The sequence below is a fragment of the Gavia stellata genome, chromosome 4 (genome assembly GCF_030936135.1).
Source record: "Gavia stellata isolate bGavSte3 chromosome 4, bGavSte3.hap2, whole genome shotgun sequence".
NCBI lineage: Eukaryota > Metazoa > Chordata > Aves > Gaviiformes > Gaviidae > Gavia > Gavia stellata.
The window spans coordinates 70,231,282-70,253,885 of NC_082597.1; the positions used below are offsets into that span (position 1 = coordinate 70,231,282).

The 22,604-nt window shown below is 45.7% G+C and overlaps 2 protein-coding genes across 2 annotated transcripts; both read right to left on the bottom strand.

The window, feature by feature from the left end:
* Window positions 1-1,271: 1,271 nt before the first annotated feature.
* Window positions 1,272-10,327, bottom strand: LOC104260020 (aldo-keto reductase family 1 member B1). The gene is made up of 10 exons (XM_059815958.1): window positions 10,222-10,327; window positions 9,435-9,602; window positions 8,019-8,135; window positions 6,654-6,731; window positions 5,882-6,004; window positions 5,283-5,383; window positions 5,042-5,123; window positions 4,450-4,533; window positions 3,564-3,646; window positions 1,272-2,807 (listed from the first exon to the last, which is right to left on the bottom strand). The coding sequence occupies exons 1-10, from the start codon at window positions 10,285-10,287 to the stop codon at window positions 2,765-2,767; spliced, it is 945 nt and encodes a 314-aa protein (XP_059671941.1). The 5' UTR covers window positions 10,288-10,327; the 3' UTR covers window positions 1,272-2,764.
* A 4,869-nt stretch (window positions 10,328-15,196) lies between these two features.
* On the bottom strand, window positions 15,197-21,052 carry LOC104254677 (aldo-keto reductase family 1 member B1-like). Its single transcript, XM_009808515.2, has 9 exons — window positions 20,987-21,052; window positions 20,464-20,631; window positions 19,390-19,506; window positions 17,975-18,052; window positions 17,175-17,297; window positions 16,605-16,711; window positions 16,361-16,442; window positions 15,735-15,818; window positions 15,197-15,259 (listed from the first exon to the last, which is right to left on the bottom strand). Exons 1-9 carry the CDS (start codon window positions 21,050-21,052, stop codon window positions 15,197-15,199), a joined length of 888 nt encoding a protein of 295 aa, XP_009806817.2.
* Between the last annotated feature and the right edge of the window lie 1,552 nt (window positions 21,053-22,604).

Below are 22,604 nucleotides of genomic sequence, written 5' to 3' on the forward strand. Positions count from 1 at the left end.
AAAAAAACCCAAACCAACCCTCAGACACACCAAAAAACAAAGGGGCAAGCACTGCCCCTTCTAAATTCTAATTCTTTTGTTTGTCAATGGTAAGTAATATTTAGCATTAAGATTTGTGTTCCAATACCTCTTCCGTATTTTTTTGCTTCATCTTGAGGTTGCATGTTACATTCTTTTGGAAGTGTTGGTTGGAAATACTTGGAAGACCTCCATTGGAAAAGCATATTAGATATATTCTAGGGACTTGTATATACATATATTAGAATGTCTTATGTGATCTCAGTGTATCAGTGTACTGAGCAGAATATTTGCATGTTGTGTATTTTTCCTGTTGGAATGAGGGAGAATAAGTACTAACAACATCTAAAGCTGTAACGTATCTGAGGTCCATTGTCCTGTTTCTCTCATAACCAGAGCACTCAAGCTAAAAGTGCAAGTTTTGTTCACACCTCATTTGAAAACAAAAGCTTTGGGGTTTTTTAATCACATAAAAAGGCCAAGTCCTTTTTGCATTTGTCAGGGGGTAAGGGAGCACCAGGCACTGTGACACTGCCAAGATGAATTCACCAAGTGAATGGAGGAATAGCCTGTCAGGGAGTGTAACATATGCACATATGGTACCTATGAGCTATGGATGTGAAACTTACAGGTGAACAACACCTGGAAGTATTCACAAGGTGTAATATTATGTATCCCTCATCTACCACTCCAGTGAATGAGCAAGCATGGTCTTACTTGGGGGGAAATACAACACTTGACTCTTGACCTGTCTCAGTGTCAGGCTCTGGGAAGTGGCTCAGCACTAACATGTAACATTACCTCTTGTGTCCTCATTATTTTGGATATCTGTGTAATGATGTTTCCCCATAGTCTCCTTTATCGTGGGTTTTTATAGCTAGATGTTGGCACAGGCTGGCAGTCAGATCAGTCCACATTATCACTACATAGCTCTTCAGCACTTCCAGGTATTGTTCTCCTGTCGCTTCCACATCCATAGCTTGTATGTACCAAGACTCCTCACACAATTCTTGTTTGCACTGGCTGGTCAGCCATGGTTCATTATATCCAGTTATTCTACTCCTAATCAGGGCAATATCTTGATGTTCCTGTGACATTCCACCTCTCAGCCTTTCTGTCATCTGTCAAACATCTTTCATATATGCACTTATACTTACAAACTAATGATACATAATGCAAGTAGCTCAAGCTTGTGGAAGTGTATTTGTTTGTTGCAGACTAAATTACAATAGAAGTTAGTATGGCACAAGTTAGTAAGTCAGTCAGAATTGGGTTGTAATACTATTAACCTTTACAAAAGCAGTTTTGTTGTTAATCATCTGGTTCCAGAAGCTTCCGGACCACCCAGTTGCTCAAGATACAACTCAAACTTCATATGCTTTTGTCAGACCCTACAGCTTGATCTGGTGTGGATGTTATAGATCAGAATGCAGTAGTTGTACTGCAGATGCCCTGTGTCCATCAGCCAAAGGCACATTGCACTTACAGACCCCTGAAGTGCCATGCTGTTCAACACCTCCTAGCTATCCTAGCACTGCCCAACAAGGCTCACCTGCACCCTCCACCATGAGTGATAGGCTTTGTGAAGGAAAAGCTTTACTTGTACATACAGTTACAGTTAACAGAGACCTGTCCCAGTGCCAGTGAGTCAGCACAGCATAGCCTGGAGGGAACACAACACTTGCTTCAGCATCAGGCTCTGGGCAGCAGCTCAGTATTAACACTTAACAGTTCCACCTTGCACCCCCTGCTTCTATGCAGTATCAGACACCTATTTAACACAGTCTCCCCTCTCCCCCCAATCTCTGTTACTCTGGGTTTTTATGGCCAGATGCCAGCACAGCCTACCAACCAAACCAGTCCACTGTACAGCTTTCCAGCAGTTTCAGGTGTTGGTCTCCTGTGGCTTGTTGAGCCACAGTCCATATTAAGGCTTGTCATACTCCACTGTTCTTGTCAACATTGCTGTGTCAACCAAAGCTTAGTATACTAAGTTATTCAGCTTTTGATCAAGACAAGATCTTGATGCTCCTGTGACATCATTTAAAACTGAATATGGATGATGGTTTCCAATGACATTGTTGATGCAAGTGGCTTGGTTTGTCAATTTTTCACATTATATTAGAACTTCCAAACCAGCAGTATTCTAAACATTTTTTATTTTGGGTAAGAATAAAATTGAACACTAATCTCTGTCCAGTTTCAGCCTGTAAAATAATGCAACTGAAATACGGCCCAGTATGAGTTGGGATGCATCTGTAGGTCTGGACATTTCTCCATTTATTCTTCTTTCCCAGAAAGCTTTGGGCTGTGCTCTAGAAGTGAAGTCAATTGTTGTCTCTTATCTTCAGGCAGTGATTATGTAGTTCATTCTTTCAGGATGGATCTTTCTTCTGTGCTCACATATCCTTACCCTACAGTCTTAAGTGGTGTTGATGCAAGACAGAAGATAAAAAAAATCAGTTGCTAGTTCTTTCTTCATGTTTTCTGCTTTGCTATTTCAGCCATGCAGAGACACTCATCTAGTGAGTAGAGAATTATTATAGCCCATATTTTGTTCTTTAGAACAATTTTATTATTTCCTTGCACCAAAGAAGAAAAACCCAAATGAAATCACTGAATACATATACTATGCCTTTGCTGGCAGGAGAGCTACCGTGTGCAAGCTACATAGTGGACAACTCTAGGCAATGGTAGAAGCTCATTAGACCCCAGAGGCCTGCAGGAGGGCAGGGTAAAACTGTCTTCAGTATTCTGCATTGAAAGGGTACTCCTTGTGGTTTTTGCACCTGGAGGAAATCAAAGAGGAAAGATTACTCTCAAGGCTGAACTAAGTGCTATATGGAACTACACTGGGTGTATAAAGGAGCCTTCAAGGGAGGGTCTGAATTGTGTAACTGCAGAATGAATGTAAGAGACTTACTAGTATAGATATGGCATACATGACCAACAAGTTCAAGTCTTTTCCTATTATTCAGGCACTGAATAGCGGTGGGACCAATTTACTTTCTAGACAAAGAGTTAAAATTCACACTGCTTACAGAGAAAACAGCAGTTTCTGTGGCCTTCCAGCCAAGACTTCTTGTCTTGCTATAGGCTTCCAGGGTGCACATCTGCAAGCACTCATTCTTCATACTGCACCTCAGATGGTCATTCCCTCCCCCAACCACCTATGTAAGAGCTGACATCAGTTTATAACTCACAGAAAAAAATTTACCGTAAGTTTAAAACTGCCTAAAGCTCATTTCTCCAATATGGACATAGCCAAAGTTATCAACTAGAACCCTCCTTTTGGAATTCCAGGCACACAAAGTTTCCTGGAGAAAGGATTCACAATGAATAAATAGTATGACTTATACTCATCCTTTAGTCAATAAAGTGAAAATGTAACTCCACTAGGATGTTAAATGATAGATGCTTCATCCCCCAAGTGATTTCAGATGTCAAAACATACCCAATTTAAACAGCTATACCAGCACCTGTGAGATCAGAATAAAGATTATGGAAAATGTAAGAGTTTGAAGGAAACAAGCAGTGCCACTTACATGCTCATTGCACAGATCCTCCAGTTTCTGTTTAAGCTGAGAAGAGTTGCCATCTCCTCTTCAGTCAATTCAAAGTCAAACACCTAAAAAGAGAAACAGCTAGAAATCACCACTCTGAACAAATCAAATCAGAAGCAAGAGTCACAAGATTAAAGAACAAGTTCACATCAGAAAGGGTGCTGGTTATAAACGATGGCTTCATGCAGCAGGGAAAGGAAAAGAAGTATCTTTGGATTTTTGAGACTCTATTGGCAGAGGAAAGAAAACCAAAAAAGACTGCCAGTTGCAGTTACATGTGCCAACTGTTTCAAGTTGTCTGGTGAGCACTCAGTGTTGCAGAATGCCTCTATTTGTGGAAGATGCATTTCTCTCCAATTCCAAAACACCTGTGGAAGACTTTAATGTTTCAATAAATCCAGCTATGTTACTTCTGAACTGTCCAACATCAGGAAAAAAACCCTGGCTTAACATTGTCAGAGGAGCAATGTGGTTTATTGACACCAGGACTCTTCCCTTAACATTGCTTACTCTATATTTTGAGGAATGTTACTGCACTTAGGCTCCAAGCAAGCCCCGCCCACCACTTCATCCACAAGTCACAGAACAGGAGACACTGACTGATAAGATTATGGTCAGACTTGATGATCTTACAGGTCTTTTCCAACCTTAGTGATTCTGTGATCAGCATATTGTTTCCAAGAGCTCTGTTTATAATTTCTCCAGCTGTAGTTTTCACTGTAGCCCTAGCTTCCAGACAGAGAGAAAAAGCCTAGTCCTCTTGCCCGAGAAAGACTTGGGAAGGGTGAGAAAGGATCACTGCTTGCTCTGCAGGGGGAAGCCATGCCAAACCTGAAGGACAGCACTCAGCTCACTCCTAATCACTCACCTTGAAGTTCTCCACAATGCGCTGTGGTGTGACAGACTTGGGAATCGCAATCACATTTCTCTGGATCTGGAAGCGAAGGAGAACCTGCAGGAACAGACAACTGAGTCAGAGAGAGGACGGCTCCTGCTCTGGAGGAAGCAGAGCCTGTTCCAATACCTGTTTTCCCTAAGCTACACCCGCTTCTGTAAGCTACATTTCAAATCATTCCTATTCCTGTGGCCTAGGTAGCACTTCCTGGAGAGCAAAGAGGGAAGTGATGGAGACCCACATGGAAGGCCTCCTTTCCCATCCAGCTCTGGGACAGTCAATTCCTTTTCTTCCCACCTGGACTCTCAGCAGTCTATCAAGGCTTTCATTCTCTGCAAGAGGACTTGAGAGGGGAAGTGACATCTGAAGATGGGTCAGGAATCTTTTTCTGGCTGAGGGCCATAGAGATAGTAACATATATTGCAGGTAGTAAGCAACCTACATTGCTTGTTAATACAGCACAGTTCACAGGGAGCACTGACAGAGGCTGTACCCTCTCTTCTGATGTAGTTTCCTTAACGGCTGTGTTACTGGAGGGAGTACCCACTGTCCGGCACCTACCTACCTGTGCTGGTGTTTTGTTGTGCTTGGTTGCAATCTCTTTGATCTTGGGGTCATCCAGAAGGGAATAATCCTCTGGCTTAGCCCTACATAGAGACAAAAAAGAAGAAATGGCAAAGAATCACTCCAGAAAGATTCTACCTAGTATGAATAATTTAAAAAATCTATATACAAACAACTGCACCACTTATTCAATTAGTCTGAATGCTTCAAACTTAAACTACACCAACCCACTTGGAAATTACCTGTCAGGGCGTCCAAGGGGACAGTATGCTGTCACAGTGATCCCTTTGGATTTGCAATAGTTGATAAGCTTCTCCTGGGAAAGGTATGGATGACACTCAATCTGCCAACACAGGAGTAGAGACTGATAGTTGTAGAACTACTGTAGTGTTCCTGTGCTCCAGAGATTTTTTTTCTGAATCTTAATTACAGGCTGCCTTCATCCTACCCCTCATGTGGTCTGTGTGGCAATACAAGACCATAACTCTATAGGGCACCAATTATTATACTGAGCCCCTACGTGCTTTTGGGATTTTGTTCTGAGATGCTTTATAAAAAGTCATTGATTACAATCAGAATGATAGCTCGTGTCTAGATTCTTTATCCCTCCAGAGAGAATGCTTCATAGGGAAATACTCCAGAATTTGTAAACAGTGGTTCAACAAGGTGAGTCAAAAAGGAAATATTCCAGTCCTCTTCATACTGAGAAATATCCACAGAGCGGGATTTAGAGTACATGCTGCATTCTACTTTGTTCTCCCTTTTCTATCTCCTCATTCAACTGTAATGAGACCTTTATAATCCCTGAAAACTATTCACCTGCAGTCACTTTGCAGCTTACCTGGTTATTTGCAGGCTTGTGCTTCAGTCCTGGTTTGTTCAAGATTCTTTCAGTCTGCTCACGGTTAAAGTTGGAGATACCAATGGCTTTTACCAGACCAGCATCCACCAGCTCTTCCATGGCCTAACACAAAGAGAGGCAAAGTCAGCATCCAGTGTACAAGACAAGACCTGAAGGTGTTCTTCCTGATGTGTCTTGTTTCCCTTCATGGGAAGCACATAGTAACTGTTTGGGCTTGCCAAGTTTTTCATTCTCAAGGGGAAAAGTGGGTACTGGTAGTATCTGTGCCATGTCTTCTATCACACCAAAGCCCAAAATCATTGCTGAAACTGAAATTCACTGAGTTACACATGGAAAAGATGACTAAGTCTACTATTGTCACAGCACTAGAGGTCTATGCTCTAGGAGGATAGCAGGATCACAAATGAAGTGTCTATTTCTGAAAAATCTGTTTGAGCAGTTCAAGAACTGCATGAGAACTGTGGTGAAGAAAAATTGTACAGTTTTAGTCAAGTAAATATTTTTTTCTAACCTCAGTCTAGTCTGCAGCTCCACTGAAAGTGACTGTGCAGCTCAGTGACTTGAGATGCTAATCCACAGTGAACAGGAATAATAGCTTGACTAAGCATGCACATTTTTAAAAGCTACCACATACTTTTGTGAATTCTTTCCAACTGATTCTGCATACATGCATGAGCCATTCTCTGCCTGCTGAAACTAACACCATTGCTGAGGACAGAAGACGCGATTCTTCCACTGTGGCTGAACTCACCTCCCATGTGTGTAGAATATCTGTGTTGCTGGGTATTGACATGCCTTTGTCATCTGTGGGGAACAGCTCCTCCCCTGCCTGTCAGTGACAAAGAAAATACTTGAAAGTCTGTTGAGAAGTTTGCTTAATACCATGAGAGCTTACAACTACCATGATAGCTTAAACTTCTAGTGCAGGCAAGAACACTAATTCTTGTCTACATTTAGTCATTCCTTCCTGAGGAGCAGGAGGAATTGAAGGCATTTTTGCCAGTGACCATTCCCATAAAGACAGATTTTTCTGCCGGACCCCTCCAAATGATGACTCACCTGAACACCTACAGGGAAACAAATCACTAGGAACTATAGCCTCCAGTCTCATACATGTTCACTTCATGTATTGTTCTTTTGTGCCCACTTAGGAAGAACTGGTTTCTTTTTTTTCCAGAAGGGCATCCGGAGACTTAGGTACTGGTAACACATAGCTTTGGTCTATACAACACCAGATCTGCTGAAAAGAGGTATTGTGTGCAGTGACAGTTCTTCCATGACAAACCTCAGTGTAAAGTCGCTAATACTAGGAAAATTAGAAGAGCCTTTGTGTACAAGTTATGAAAAGACACCAAGACTGAACTGTCTTTAACAGCTGTTTGCTACTGTCACCATGAGACAGTTTCACTTTCATGACTTTGTTAATAGAAAGCTAAAATAGAGTATGAAATAAAGATGAGCATCTCAAAAGCAACAGGTAAGATGGAGACTGATCAGACTGTAGAAGGAAGGAAAGGCTAAGACTAGAAATAGTCAACCTGAGACATCAGCTCCTTCACTCATCTGTGAAAGTGTTCGAGCCTCCAGGAAGTTTCACCTTTTGAATTCCTGTCTGAGTGGGACAACACTAAGGCTCCTACAGGCAAGGTCAGCTCAATCTGTACTGTATTAAGGACTTGGTGATTAAAGAGAGAAATGGAAAGCAGAAATATTTTCTCTTGCTCTGTACTTCTGTAACACACAGTGGAAAATTTCTGACAGGCAGCAAAGTGCAGCCCTCTTTCACACAAGGGGTAATTTTGAGATGAGCATACACTGATTTGTAAGAAAACGGGAGAGCAGCCTGTCTTATGCTTGCAGCTGGGAGACCTGCCCCTAGTTCTCAGACCATCATTCCCAGGATCAAAGGGGTATGTAAGCAACAGTCTCAGGGGCAGAAACCAAGAGCCTGGCTCACATGGCCACAGTAAAGCTGAGCACCAGAGCAGTGCTAGTACACACAACAGACACGTGATTGTCTTCCTCAGCCAGAGCAATTGTAGGGCTGTAAAGCCATATAGCTCTCCAAAAGCAGCAGTCACAAGAAACAAAGCCAAGGGCATTGCCGATACTGTACCTTCAAACCAAAAGGCCAGTGCATGAGGTAGAGATCCAGGTAATCCAGTTTCAGGTCAGCAAGAGTCTTCTGGCATGCTCCCTTCACCAGAGGTTTGTCATGAAACGTACACCATAGCTAGAGAAAAAAAACAAGGCACACCATGACCTGGGTTAAAGTATTCAGGTACTCTCCTGCACAGGACAAAAATGCTCCACCTTCTTTGGAAGGTGATGTAGAATGAGGCCATCCTAATGCTCTTCAGATGGGGCTTGCTCTGTGAGCAGGACTGGCCTGTGACACTGAATGTAGTATGTGCAGTGGCAGCACATGTATTTGAGTAGGATCATAATAGACGAAGTCCTCTGGTTCCATTAGTTAAAACGTAATTTGTGCTACCCCCTTTTCCACAGGGTCTGCCTTTGCAATAGGTGGCTTTTAAATGAAGACATATATCTGTCATTCCTGACCATGCATAAAACTCCTGCGTTCAATGTAGCAGGCAGAGCCAAGAAAATACAAAAAAAGCCTCAAAGAAGTGGTTGGCACCAACCTTTACCAAGGTAAGAAGTAACTTCAGAATCCAGCTAAATATCCTGTTTTCCTTAGTAAGTAAAAGAAAGAGAACCCACCAACCACACCTTCCTTGGGATGTGTGCTGAGCAGATTACACTGTCCCAAGGTGCTCAGAACATCATCTTCCTCACACAGCAGAGACACCCCTTTGGCGGGACTGTGAGCCCGGCTGCTGGAACAAGCACCAGCACTGCCAGTCTCGTCCCCTCTGCTGTGCTTTAGCAGTCAGGGAAGTGCCATTACCAAGTTGATTCTCCCTCTGTATCAGTCCATGACACCAAGTGATCTCAGACCTCTGCATCACTGGTTTCTACCTTGCTTGGTGCTACCTGGCCCACTACCTTTTTCTGCTTCCCTTCTCCTGCACCAATGCTCTGCAGGTGGCCCCTCCGCTCCAGCAGAGCTATGATATGCAGTGCCAGGTTCCTCCTCATCCATTCCTCAGCACTTTTGTGTCTCCTCATCAGGGTGCCAGGCCACAGCAGGGCTGTGGTGCTCAAGTTCTCAGTAGATTTTGAGCATAAATCAGAGTTTTGAGTTCCCTCAGTGTTATCAGATTGACTGGAGAAGAAAGCTGCCACCAGACAGTTAGGATAAGGGTGATTCTCCCTGCTCAAAGCTCAGGAAACTTTATCTTCCTACCCAATGGTTACAACCATAAAAATTACTATCAGTGGACAGGAAAGAATCAAACTATATCACTGTGCCAATGAAGTGAAAGAAGAAAGTACTATTGGAACTGATCTCATTTACATTATGAGTTTCTCCAATGCTACAGCATAAAACTATTTTAGTTTCCTACTGTAAGAACATCACAGGTAAACCAGGTCTGTCCATGATCTAAGACTATCTCATCTTTACCTTACTGACGATGAAGAGGTCATCTCGTTTCACAACACCTTCCTTGATTTTCTGCTGGATCCCCTCCCCAACTTCCTTCTCATTCTGGTACACATAGGCACAGTCGAAGTGGCGGTACCCAGCATCGATGGCAGCCATCACTGCCACTTCCACCTTACCTGGGGGGGACTGAAGGGAAAAGGGTATGATACGTCTCAATTTGGGATTCTCACATGCTGCTCCTTAGGTAGCTAGAGGGTAGATAAACACACAAAGGGGCTTCAAGAGGAGCTTTTCCACAAAGCTTTCTTGGGTCTGTACACATCTCAAGCACAGGCTCCTGAGTTTAAAGCCAGCTTCCAGCCCCTCCTCTGTCACCCCACTCCCAGGCAGGGCTCTGGAGAGCCCTGGCAGAGCTGAGGCACTAACACCAGGACCGTTCTCCAGAGCCAGGCCAAGGCCTCCTCGCTTCCCCACACCGCTTCTCAGAGGAGAAGCCCCCGGCAGCTTCGGGAGGGGTTTAGCCCAGCGGAGGGGCCTCAGCCCAGGCCTCGGTGACCCTCGTCCCTGGGCAGAGCCCTGCAGCGGCGCAGGAGCTCGGGCTGCTGCGAGGGGCCAGCGGGCAGGGAGGGACCCTCGGTGCCAAACGCCGCAGCGGCACCGCCGTACCGGCTGGGGAACCCCGGCGGCGGCCCGGCCGGGATGTCGGTGGCGCCGGCAGCGCTGCGCCCCCTCCGGGAGCGAGAGGCCGCGGCACGGCGACGGCCCCAGACCCCGCTGCAGGAGCGCTTGCCGCAGCCGCGTTTACCTTCCACGTGCCCAGCCCCAGGAGGGGCATCTTGGCCGCGGCCCCCAGCCGCACGTAGGTCGCCATACCCCTATGCGGGAACGCACCGCCCGCCGAGCGCTTTAACAGCGGCCGGGCCCGCCCCGGGGCTGCCAGTAAGGCCCTTCCCCGGGGGTGGGGCCCTCCGCCCACCCCGGCGGCTGGTAGCGCTCGGCCTTCCCCTCCTTAGCAGCCAATCACCGCTCAAGTCCTGCCCCATGGCAGCGCCGCCCAATCAGCAGCAAAGCGGGGGAACCAATGGGGGTCCCAGCCGGTTGCTATGGTAAGGTACGGCGGGGAACTACCTGCGCGCGCGGTGGTGTTGGGGTGCTCGGCGGCACCCTTAGGCCGCTCCCAGCGCCCTCTCCTTCCTTCCTTCCTTCCTTCCTTCCTTCCTTCCCTCCCGCCTCGGCCGGTTTGATATTTCTCCGAGAGTGGCGTTTCCCACCGGAGCCGATGCCCCAGTCAGGCGGGCCCGGCTGCTGAGGCCCGGCGCAGGGCACGCGCTGTGCGCGGCGGAGGGCCGCGGCCGGAGGAGCCGTCCGCCGGGGCCCACGGCAGAGCCGGGCCGTAACGGTCGTGCCGGGGCCCAGCGGGCCTTACACCGACCCCTCCAGGGCAGGCCAGCCCCGGCTCGGGCGAGCCTTCTGCTGAGGCTCTGCTCGTGCGGGCTGGTATGTCAGTTAAAAATCGCGGAGATGATCACCCCCGCAGGGAGCGCCCTGTGCGCCTGTCCTCCCGGGGAGGTTCCTTATCAGTAGATGAGGGCTGGGGGCAGCTGTGCCCCGATCCGGCTTGTGTTTGTGCAGGGTTCAGCTCCTGCAGCGCCCTGTCCCCGTGCCACAGGTTGTTCATGCATAGCTCGCTTGTGATACGCACTGGGGTGTTGCAATACCCCGTTGCAGTTCACCCCATTGGTTACCTGGTGGAGAGCCTGTTTCTTTCAGTGTCACTTTGGCCCACGATTTGTCATCGGTAAAGCCAGGGGGTGTCCTGAAATGAGTCAGTAAACAGGAGCCCCGGGGTAGGGCACGAGACAGAGGTCTCTTGCTGTCTGCTCATGGAGCTGCTCCCTCGCGGCTGACTGCGGTTCTGGGCAGTGAGCCATGGGCCGAGGAAGGGCTGAGCCCTTTTGGCTGGAGCAGCCACGACAGTGATGGTGGCCTGGGCTGGTCCCAGGAGCCTTGTGACCCTGCGTGCTGATGAACTGAGATGGCTAGAGAAACCTCGGTGTGGCTGGCTTGTGAGAGTGGGGAGCACCCTGTTCCCCTCTTCAAATGGGGAAATGCAGCTTTCACTTTGGGGTGAGTGAGCTTATGAGTAATTTAGAAAATAACGAGTATAAAACACTTCATTTTAAATGTTGGGAGAAAGTATTTTTTAGTATGCTTTCAAAGCTGTAGAAGAGCAGTGAGTTTTCAATGAATGTCACTATGACCACGTTGTCCTTCTGTCTTTAGGGAGGTGCAGTCCATATTTCAGAATAAAATATAGAAGTGTAGAAATAAATGTTAGGTGACCTTCAGTTTCACATTAGAAACTGACTTTGAAATTTTGGAGAGGCAAAATATGCTGTACTGATGAGGTGGTCACAGTGCAGTGAAAAAAACCTGATTTATCAGCAGGATCCTGTAAGTACTCCGTGATGGTATGTCAGGGCTGCTTGGGAGGCTTTGCTCTTTGCTTATACTTGGAGAATTGATTCAGGTACAAGCATAAATTTGGAGTATGTATAATGGTGCGTTTTTCTCTGAGTGCCTCTCCCACAGCAGATGCCAGGCTCTTTTTGCTTCATTTAACTGAAGGCAGACAAGATAATTAGTTTTTCTCTTTACTTTTCCTCCCGTTTTGTGTCAGTGCCATCGGCTGTCCTCAGCAGGATGTGGTGTTTCAGTTGAATCACATAACAATTATACAACTCAGGACTTATCTTTCATCCTTTTTTGGGATTCCTTCTCCGTAGGTCTGCTCTGAGTGTGCTCAGCTTCTTGGGGGCTGGTTTGTTGTTCATAGAAGTCAGTGAAAAATGAAAAATTACACATTTTGCCTTGGCTGCAATATATTGTCTCAAGTAAGTAAAGACCAGCTGAAGTGCCAGTTTGGCCCTGCTCTCCTTTGTATTCCCAAGGCACTCAAGCTTGTGGTGCTGTGCTGGCGATTTATTAGTGTTAGCAGTGTCACATTCAGAAACAATCAATGGTGAGTGCGTTTCAAGTCTTGGTGTAGAAACTGCCAGAATCAGTCAGATTTTGTACTGGAGCAGCACCAAGGTGAACTGGTGCCATCAGGGAGTCATGCTCTGCAAGTCTGTGAAAGCTTGCAAAGCCTGGCTGTTTGGCCAGTAAGATGGGATCTCTTATGAGAAGGAGAAGAGGACCCTGCAATATTTGTTCTCATTCTTCTGAGCGTGTCTTTCTGGGGAGAGGTTTCAAAGCATTGCGTTCCTGCAGCAAGGAGCTGGGTAGGGTGTGTGAACACAGATGAGACTTGGTGGAGAGCATGGCTGAGAAGTGCAGTTTGTCCTTCCTGTCATTTTCTTCTGAGATTTTTGTGTTGCTTCCTCTGCAGCGTGTTCATGTTCTCACCAAGGTGGGTGCTTGGTTTTCCCCCAGGGTTTCTAGAATGAGAGATGTCTTGGTCTTTTAACAGAGGATTTTGGGCAGAAGGTTTGCATTTTGCTTTGCTGTTTGCACCTGTTGGTGTGAGACTTTCCCCAGACCATGCTGAGACATGGGAGCTGTCAGTTGTTTCTCTGTCCTGAAGGTGTAGCTAGGGTTGTCAGATAATCGTAGGGCCTTTGGGAAAGAAGTATACTGAAACAGGATGTTTGTCTTGTTAAATGGCGTGCATCAGTTCAGCTCCCAGATGCTTGTTAAGGCAGGAATGCAGACAGGAGGATAGAGATTTAATCCAATTCTAAGACTTTGGCCTTTTTCTTGCATTGAGTTCAGCTCAAGCCAGGAGCATACCCTGAGGTTCTACCACCATCTCTGTGTCTTCTCAAGAGTTTTGTTGAAGACTTTAGTCTTTGGTAATTCTGGTATTTGGCTATTATTGTGATGAGCCGGCAAACTGTGTATTTAAAATGAAACTCCAGAAATGAAACTATAGTAACATACCCTCACTCTGTGGCAGATCCAGGTCAATTTGCCTGCCCTAAGCAGGCAGCTCCTGTCTTCTCATCCCTAACACCTCAGCCTGATTGAGCAAGATGATGTGGCTAAACCCCTCTGATGTCTCCTTTCTTTCAGTTGGTTGTTGTCTGTGCCCTGGGATGAGAGGAGAGACCCTTCAAGTGGGTGCAGGAGAGCCCTTCAACATGGGTGGGATGGGGCAGTGAGTGCTGCCCTTAGCCAAGGAGCGTCTGGATGGATTTGTGTGACTGCCTACAATGATGGCTCTGCAGTGAGTTAGAGCAAGTGTTTGAGCAGGAGCTTTCCAAGGGAAAGAGGGTGGTTGTGAAGGGTGGTAGAACTTCCCTAAATCTTTGGCTCCCACGCCATAGTAAATATTGTACCCTTACTGGGTTCAATAGCATGGTGTATTTTTTCACAGGATGGATGTCTTACCTCTGCCTGGAGATTGCTGAGGGCTTTATGGGCTGCTTCCTTCAGGAAGCTGGGAAACACATGGTCTTGGACTATATCTTTGTGGCTTGAAAGTGGAAATTTTGGAGAGAAGGTCCTAAGGTGCTGGCATTTTAGGAACAGCACCAAGGAGCTGAGCCTCGCCTGACCGGGGGCAGACAGCTGGGTTGTGTGCCATCTGAAATGCCCCCTGGCACCCCTGGAGGCTGTGGCCGGAGCTCAGGGGCTGGTGGCCGGCGGGGAGGGGACAAGAGCGTCTCTGAGGGGTGGCTGTCCTTTGGTGCCCACAGGGGAAAGCGCCGTGTGGCTTTGTTGTCCCAGGGAGGGTCCGTGTCCCTGAAGTGCAGGTGACTGCAGCTGACCTCTCTGTGCGTCTCCGGGTAGGAGGATTTTGGGTTTTTCCTACACTAGACAGAAGACTTTCAGCCAATAATGTTTTTGCGTTTTAAAATTAATTTTATTTAAAATATGGGAAACGTGATGAAATTGTGGGTGCATGGTTTTTTTGTGGCTTGTCAACGTCTGGTTTCTGCTGATGGAAGACTGAAGGCAATCACTGAATGGTGGTTCAAACTCTCCCCGTTTTCTGCTTAGCAGCTCTGCCAAGGCTATTCAGTAGCAATCCCCTCTTTTAATAAGCAGAACATTATTACATCCTACATTTTGTTCTGTAGAGCAACACTCCTTCCTTCTTCCAAAAAAAGAACTCAAATAAATTTCATGGGATAAACATCCCGTGTCTTGGCAGTGCAGGGCACACACAATAAGAAAACCAGATAAACAGACAGCTCCAAGTTAGAACAGAGGCACATGAGACACCAGAAGTCTAGTGAGGGCCATGTTACGAGCATCTTCAGTATTCTGCATGGAAAGGGTAGTCCTTGTGAGTTTTGGACCTGAAAGAAATCAAAGAGGGAATGTTATTTTCACAGGTGAAGAAACTATTATATAGAGGTGTATTGGGTACATGGAGGAGCTACCAAAGGAAGATCTGCATCATGTAATTACAGGAAGAAGATGTGGAGATATGTGTCCTCATTTCTCTAACACAGACAAAGATTAAATGAACATCTAGAACCCATTTTTTTGTAATTCAAGTTACAGAGAGTTTCCTCGAAACTGAATTCAAAATGAGAATGTAGTTTGTTTACATTTTTTCTTTTGTTTTAAAAATGAAAATATTAAACCCTCTCCTGAAAAAGTCTTTTTGGGACAAAGCAGTTGGAATTTGACTTGGCATGATTTTTAGTTAAACTGAATTAAATTGCTACCTAGTAACTGTGACACAAAATTCCATGTAAAGAATATTCAAAATTTAAGAGTTGGAAGGAAACAAGCAGTGCCACTTACATGCTCATTGCACAGATCCTTCAGTTTCTGTTAAAGCTGAGAATAGTTGCCATCTCCTCTTTAGTCAATTCGAAGTCAAACACCTAACAAGAGAAACAGCTGGACATCACCTCTTTGAAAAATCAAACAGTGTGAAGAAAGGCAAGATTAGAGAGCAGCTCCACACTGGAGGGTCCATTTTCAGTCATAGACCACTGAATTAACAGATAGAGGAACAACTTGTTTTATGGACACAAGAACTATTTTATGAACATTCCTTATTCTATATAAGACTTTTCTGGCACGTTACTGTGTGTGAGCTCCAAGCAAGCTGTGCCTGCTGATTAATCCACAAGCCACAGAACAAGAAGCGTCATATAAGACCTGTTCATCTGTCCTCTTCAAAGGTAGGCCTGACTTAACCCTCAGTAGAGTGTAGGTAAGGATAAAGAAAGAAAAAGCCTAGTCCTCTTGCCCGGGGAAGACTTGGGAAGGATGAGAAAGGATCACTGCTTGCTCTGCAGGGAGAAGCCATGCCATCCCTGAAGGACAGCACTCAGCTCACTCCTAATCACTCACCTTGAAGTTCTCCACAATGCGCTGTGGTGTGACAGACTTGGGAATCACAATCACATTTCTCTGGATCTGGAAGCGAAGGAGAACCTGCAGGAACAGACAACTGAGTCAGAGAGAGGACGGCTCCTGCTCTGGAGGAAGCAGAGCCTGTTCCAATACCTGTTTGCCATCAAGTGTATATTTCAGTAGAACTAAACCCTTTCTGTGGAGCTACAATTCAAATAATTCCTGTCCCCATGGCCTAGGTATCTCTTCCTGAAGGGCAAAGAGAGAGATGGTGGAGACCCACTTGGAAGGCCTCCTTTCCCATCCAGCTCTGGGACAGTCAATTCCTTTTCTTCCCACCTGGACTCTCAGCAGTCTATCAAGGCTTTCATTCTCTGCAAGAGGACTTGAGGGGGGAAACGGAAACTGAAGATGGGTCAGGAATCTTTTTCTGGCTGAGGGCTGAAGAGATAGTAGTAGCATATCTTGCAGGCCACATAATAAGCAATCTACATTGTTAGGGAAAAATCAGAGGAGTGCCACAGTTCATAGGGAATGGATGCAGGTTCTACCTGCTCCTCACATCTATTATTTTTAACAGCTGTGTTACTGGAGGGAGTACCCACTGTCTGGCATCTACCTACCTGTGCTGGGGTTTTATTGTGTTTGGCTGCAATGTCTTTGATCTTGGGGTCATCCAGAAGGGAAGGATCCTCTGGTTTAGCCCTACACAGAGGAAAGATGATCAGTGGTGAGGAACCTCCATAGAAAGACCCAATTTAGCAACAGAGATAATATATCCAGATGAGTGATTAATGGTCCACTGTAGTCTCAATGTTTCAAGCATAATCCGTGCCAGCTCCCTTGCAAATTGCAAAGCAGTCTTACCATGGCCTGTCAGGAGAGCCAAGAGGACAGTACGCTGTCACAGCAATCCCTTTGGATTGACAGTACTTGATCAGCTTCTCCTGGGTGAGGTACGGATGACATTCAATCTGCCAACACAAAAGCATAGAGGCTGATAGTGGCAGAACTGTTGTAATACTGCTGTGCTCCATGGATTATCTCCTAATCCAATTTGAGGCTGCCTTTTGCTCTAATTTGCCAGTGGCCTACATAATAATATGCATCCTTATTATTGAAGACACCTATTTTTATACAAAGTGCTTATACAGTTTTTTCTGCAGTGGTTTCACAAAGCTTATCTCTGGGTTCTTTATTTTTCCAGAAAGAATGTTTCACAGGGAAATACTCCCAACATTTGTAAACAGCATTTCAGCAAGGTCAGACAAAACAAGGAAGTATCCCAGTGCCTTGTGTACCCAGAAATATTGAGTGGGATATAAGAGTACATGCTGCGTTCTACTTTGTTCTCCCTTTTTCTATATCCTCATTCAACTCTAATGAGTCCTTTATAATCCCTGAAAACTATTCACCTGCAGTCACTTTGCATCTTACCTGGTTATTTGCAGGCTTGTACTTCAGTCCTGGTTTGTTCAGGATTCTTTCAATCTGCTCGTGGTTAAAGTTAGAGATACCAATTGCTTTTACCAGACCAGCATCCACCAGCTCTTCCATGGCCTAACACAAAGAGGAGCAAAATCATACTCTGGTATGCACAGGTTGTGAGGAAGATGTTCTTCCTGATGTGGCTTGTTTCCCATTATGAGCAGCACAAAATAACTATTTAGAGTTGCAAAGTTCTCTGAGGGAAAAGCAGATACTGGTACATTAGTGCCATCTCACCCAACCCCAAATTCTCATTCCCTGACTTTGTGGAAATTCACACCGAGTTCCATAAGGGAAAGAATGATGACACTCAGTAACCCACTATTATGCAAGCACTGGAGGGCAGTGCCCTGCGCTGTAGGCAAGATCTCAACATAAAATGTCTTTATTTCCAGAAAAGGTATTTGAGCAATTCAAGAAGGGTACAAGAACTGTGGTGAAGACAATTGTACAGTTGTTATGGTCAAGCAAAGAACTTTTTCTAACCTCAGTCTGGTCTGCAGCTCCACTGAAAGTGATTGTGCAGCTGACTGTGGGTCAGGCACTCAAGTAAGGCACTCAGGGAATAGGAATAACCAGGTAATGACTAAGCATGCACATTATGAAAAGCTACTTTGTACTGCCTCATGTTCCTTCCAACTGATTTTGCATGCATGAGACAACAGTTCTGTTGCTGCTAAAGGTAACGAAAACATGGAAGAGACTGATGAGGACAGAGAACATGACTCTTCTGCTGTGGCTGAGCTTACCTCCCACGTCTGTAGAATATCAGTGTTACTAGGTATAGACATGCCTTTGTCATCTTTGGGAAACAGCTCGTCTCCTGCCTGTCAATGAGAGAAAATACTTGAAATAATCTCTGTTGGGACAATAGCTATGTAAAAGAACCAAACAGGAATGTAAAGAGCTAAAGCTAATAGTGCATGAAAAAAACTCGAGTAATTCTCAACTTTATTAGTTCTTCAGCCATTTCTTATTCTTAGTTCATCCAGGGTCATGGCATTTTTGCCAGCTACTATCCCAATAAAGACAGGTATTTCTGCTGGAATCATTGAAGTGATGATCCACAAAATGCATGCAGGGAAGCGATTTACTCATAGAACAATATCCTGGAGTCTTGCATGAGTTCAATTCATGTATTGTTCTGTTATACATGTTTAGGAATAATAGCTTCTTTAGTTGTTTTTAAAAAAGTATATGGAGGATTGACTTTGATCCTGTAAACGTACACATTTATACTGGAGTATATGTGCTGAAAAAGGTAACTGCTGACAGATTTCCCATGGGGAGGCTCACTGTTTAAGTTGCTGTATTAGGAATATTAGAACATCCTGTAACTAGACAGTATGGCCAAAGTGTTTTCAATGACTGGAATTTTCTAGATGCCACAATATTATGCAGTTTCATTCGACAACTTTGTCCACATAAAGCTAACGAAAACAATATTGAGAGAATGAAATGAAGTTGAGGACCTCAAAAGCATTAGGTAGAATAGAAATTTTGATTTGGGGGTAGCAGAAAGGAAAGGCTAAGAGTATGTGTGTGTGTATATATATACACACACACAAACTGACATAAGTCCTTTGAAGTACATGTAGTCTGCAAAAGTTTGGTATTGAAAAGCCTCATCTTTTGAAATCCAAGGTCTGTGAAACAACACTAAGACTCCCACAGGCAAGGTCAGCTCAATCTGGGCTGCATTAAGTACTTGGTGATTAAAGAGAGAAATGGAAAACAGAAGCATTTTCTTTCGCTCTGCAATTCAGTAACATGCAGAGGAAATAATTTCTGTCGGGCAGCAAAGCGCAGGCCTCCTTCCTGCAAAGGGTAATTTTCAGATGAGCACGCTTTGGATTTGTAAAAGAAAGGGAAAGTGGCATAGCTTATGCTTGCAGCTGTGAGGCCTGATCTTAGTGCTAGGTCTGCCTCGCTGGTATCAGGAGGGCAGAGAACACTGTGCAAGCAGCAGTCTCAGGGGCAGAGATCAAGAGCCTGGCTCACATGGCCAGAGTAAAGTTGAATGAGCAGCACTGGAGCAATGCTGGTACACACAACAAGACACATGGTCTTTCTGGACTGGAGCAGCGGTAGTGCTGCAAGGGTTACTGGCAGCTTTGAGGAGCTCTCCCAGGAGGGAAAGCCAAGGGCATTGCTGTTACTGTACCTTGAACCCAAGAGGCCAGTGCATGAGGTAGAGATCCAGGTAATCCAGTTTCAGGTCAGCAAGAGTCTTCTGGCAGGCTCCCTTCACTAGAGGTTTGTCATGAAATGTGCACCATAGCTAGAGACAAAAAACCAAGGCACACCGTGACCTCCTGGGCTAAAGCTCTCAGGTACTTCTGCATAGGACAGAAATGTTCCGTCGCCTTTGGAAGGTGATGTGGAACTCGGCCATCCTAATGCTCTTCAGATGGGGCTTGCTTTGTGAGCAGAACTGACGTGTGACACTGAATGCAGTATGTGCAGTGGCAGTACACATGATCAGACTGATCTGTAGTAAAAACTCATATGGCGAGGTCAGATTTATGTAGAAGAGGATGGCTTTGCTCAAGAAAGCTTTCTGTCAGATTTGACCATTTGTACATAAGAAGTAACTTCAGAATCCAGCTAAATATCCTGTTTTCCTTAGTAAGTAAAAGAAAGAGAACCCACCAACCACACCTTCCTTGGGACATGTGCTGAGCAGATTACACTGTCCCAAGGTGCTCAGAACCTCATCTTCCTCACACAGCAGAGACACCCCTTTGGCGGGACTGTGAGCCCAGCTGCTGGAACAAGCACCAGCACTGCCAGTCCTGTCCCCTCTCCTGTGCTTTAGCAGTCAGGGAGGTGCTGTTACCAAGTTGATTCCTAGACACCAAATGATCTCAGATCTCTGCATCACTGGTTTCTACCTTGCTTGGTGCTACCTGGCCCACTCTACCTTTTTCTGCTTCCCTTCTCCTGCACCAATGCTCTGCAGGTGGCCTCTCCTCATCCATCCCCCCGCACTTCTGTGTCTCCTCATCAGAGTGCCAGACCACAGCAGGGTGCAGACACAGTGTATCCTTCCTAACCCTCCATACAAAATGGAATAAAGCAGTAAGTTTGTATCAGGAGTGACTTGAATGATGTTATGAATTGCTTTATCTTACAGCATAAAGTTTGTCTCCCCTACTTAAGGTGCCTACTATGAAAACACTATAGGCAAAGCATTCCCCTACCCCTGCTCCAGGGTGGAAAATCATCAGATCCTTACCTTACTGACGATGAAGAGGTCCTCTCGTTTCACAACACCTTCCTTGATTTTCTGCTGGATCCCTTCCCCAGCTTCACCCTTGTTCTGGTACACATAGGCACAATCAAAGTGGCGGTACCCAGCATCGATGGCAGCCATCACTGCAGCTGTCACTTGCCCAGCTGGGGACTAAAAATAATGCATAAATCTTAAGAATCTCAAATCAGTACATGCTAAATACCTGTATCCTAGCAAAATAAAAATAGGAAAACCACCTCACTGAAAGGAATCCCCTCCTCCTCTAGGTTGTGGGTTTTTTTTCTTTACAAGAATAGGTTTTTTTGCAGTCATAAACATGGGCTCCAGGGCTTGAAGTCGGTCTGTAGCCTTTTCTCTGTAGCCCCACTCCTACGCAGGTTCAGCCCAACAGCCAGGTAGAGCAGAGCCCCAGACACCAGGACAGCTCTCCAGAGCTGGACCGGGAGGAAAGGAGTTTTGTGCCAGTGAGCTCTGCAATACTAGTGCGTTTCTCTGAAGCTGTTACCTTGCAGGTGCCCAGCCCCACGAGGGGCATCTTCGCCCCAGTGCTCAGATGCACGTAGGTCACCATGGCCCATCTGGGCGGTCCCACTGCAGCCGTCTCTTGCCCGGCTGGTTTAATAGTGACTGGTCGCTGGCCAGGACAGAGGGAGATGGCGGAGCGGCGCAGGTGATCTGGGTCCTCCCATATACAGCAAACAAGGCTGCAGCTTTTTCTTTGTAGACTCAATTCACACAGGTTAATGTGAAAGCGGAAATCAATTAAAAATTGCAGAGGTGATCACCCCGCTGGGGCGTGCAGTAGTGCGCCCTGTGGACCTTTTCTCCTGGTGAAGTTCCTTATCAAAAGATAAGGGCTGAGGGCAGCTGTGCCCCGATCCAGTTTGTGTTTGTGCAGGGTTCAGCTGCACCCTGTCCCCGTGCCACAGGTTGTTCATGCGTAGCTCGCTTGTGATACGCACTGGGGTGTTGCAATACCCCGTTGCAGTTCACCCCATTGGTTACCTGGTGGAGAGCCTGTTTCTTTCAGTGTCACTTTGGCCCACGATTTGTCATTGGTAAAGTCAGGGGGTGTCCTGAAATGAGTCAGTAAACAGGAGCCCCGGGGTAGGGTACAAGAGAGAGGTCTCTTGCTCTGCTCATGGAGCTGCTCCCTCGCGGCTGACTGCGGTTCTGGGCAGTGAGCCATGGGCCGAGGAAGGGCTGAGCCCTTTTGGCTGGAGCAGTGTGTCCCCACGACAGTGATGGTGGCCTGGGCTGGTCCCAGGAGCCTTGTGACCCTGCGTGCTGATGAAGTGAGATGGCTAGAGAAACCTCGGTGTGAGTTTGCAGAGAAAGAAGTAGTTCCTTTTCACCCACACAAAGGTGATGTTATCTACGCTTCACAGGCTGGGAAGCGAGGCACAGGGAAGTTCACACAGGGCATGCGTGGCAAAGGTGAGAAGTAAAACTAAGTCCTCATTTTCTCCCGATCTTAACAGGACCATCCCTCTGGTAAAATTCTAGAGTTGCCTGTTTTTTCTTTTCACTTTTGCTTCTCCTTGTTTTACTAGTACAGGAACAGGCATATCTCTATGGCTTGTTTTTTAGTGGCCATGCATTCATAAAGGAGAGTTTCAGAATGCTGAGGGAGACATGTGAGTGTAGAAGATAAAAGATGTCCTGTAGCTACATGGTCATCGTGGATGTCATATATAATTAGTGTCATAAACTAATACATCCTTTTGCACAAAAATAGAACAGGATCCAGGGAATGGATGGGAGGGTGTATTTTAATGCTTGCACACATGGGGGCAGAGTTAAACTTGCATGTGACCGCTGCTTTTGAATTTCTGCGATAATCTCTCAGCAGATTGGATTGCTTATTGCATTCCTTAGATTTTGTAATAATGAGAAGGTGGAAATCTCTGTTCCTCTTTCTCTTTTCCTAAAAAGGATAAGAAGAAAAAAAATGAAGGTGGCTTACATTTGTAATAAATAAATAGGCATGAAAATTTTCTGGTAGCGACTCAAAAGATACAATCTGAGTTTTTAAGAGGAAATTAGCAATTATCACTAACATACCGACTTTCTGAATTGTCTGATCCTTAAATTAAAGGCACAGAGAAGAATTTCCTTTTCCC

Excerpts from the sequence above, each read along its gene's own strand:
- LOC104260020 (XM_059815958.1), bottom strand. The coding sequence starts at position 10,287 with ATGGCGACCTACGTGCGGCTGGGGGCCGCGGCCAAGATGCCCCTCCTG. Across the intron at positions 5,384-5,881 it reads ACAAGCCTGCAAATAACCAG|ATTGAGTGTCATCCATACCT; the intron begins GTAAGCTGCAAA and ends CTGTGTTGGCAG. Across the intron at positions 4,534-5,041 it reads ACAACAAAACACCAGCACAG|GTTCTCCTTCGCTTCCAGAT; the intron begins GTAGGTAGGTGC and ends CTGTTCCTGCAG.
- LOC104254677 (XM_009808515.2), bottom strand. The coding sequence starts at position 21,052 with ATGGTGACCTACGTGCATCTGAGCACTGGGGCGAAGATGCCCCTCGTG. Across the intron at positions 20,632-20,986 it reads TGGGGCTGGGCACCTGCAAG|TCCCCAGCTGGGCAAGTGAC; the intron begins GTAACAGCTTCA and ends CATTATTTTTAG. Across the intron at positions 18,053-19,389 it reads ACTGGCCTCTTGGGTTCAAG|GCAGGAGACGAGCTGTTTCC; the intron begins GTACAGTAACAG and ends TCTCATTGACAG.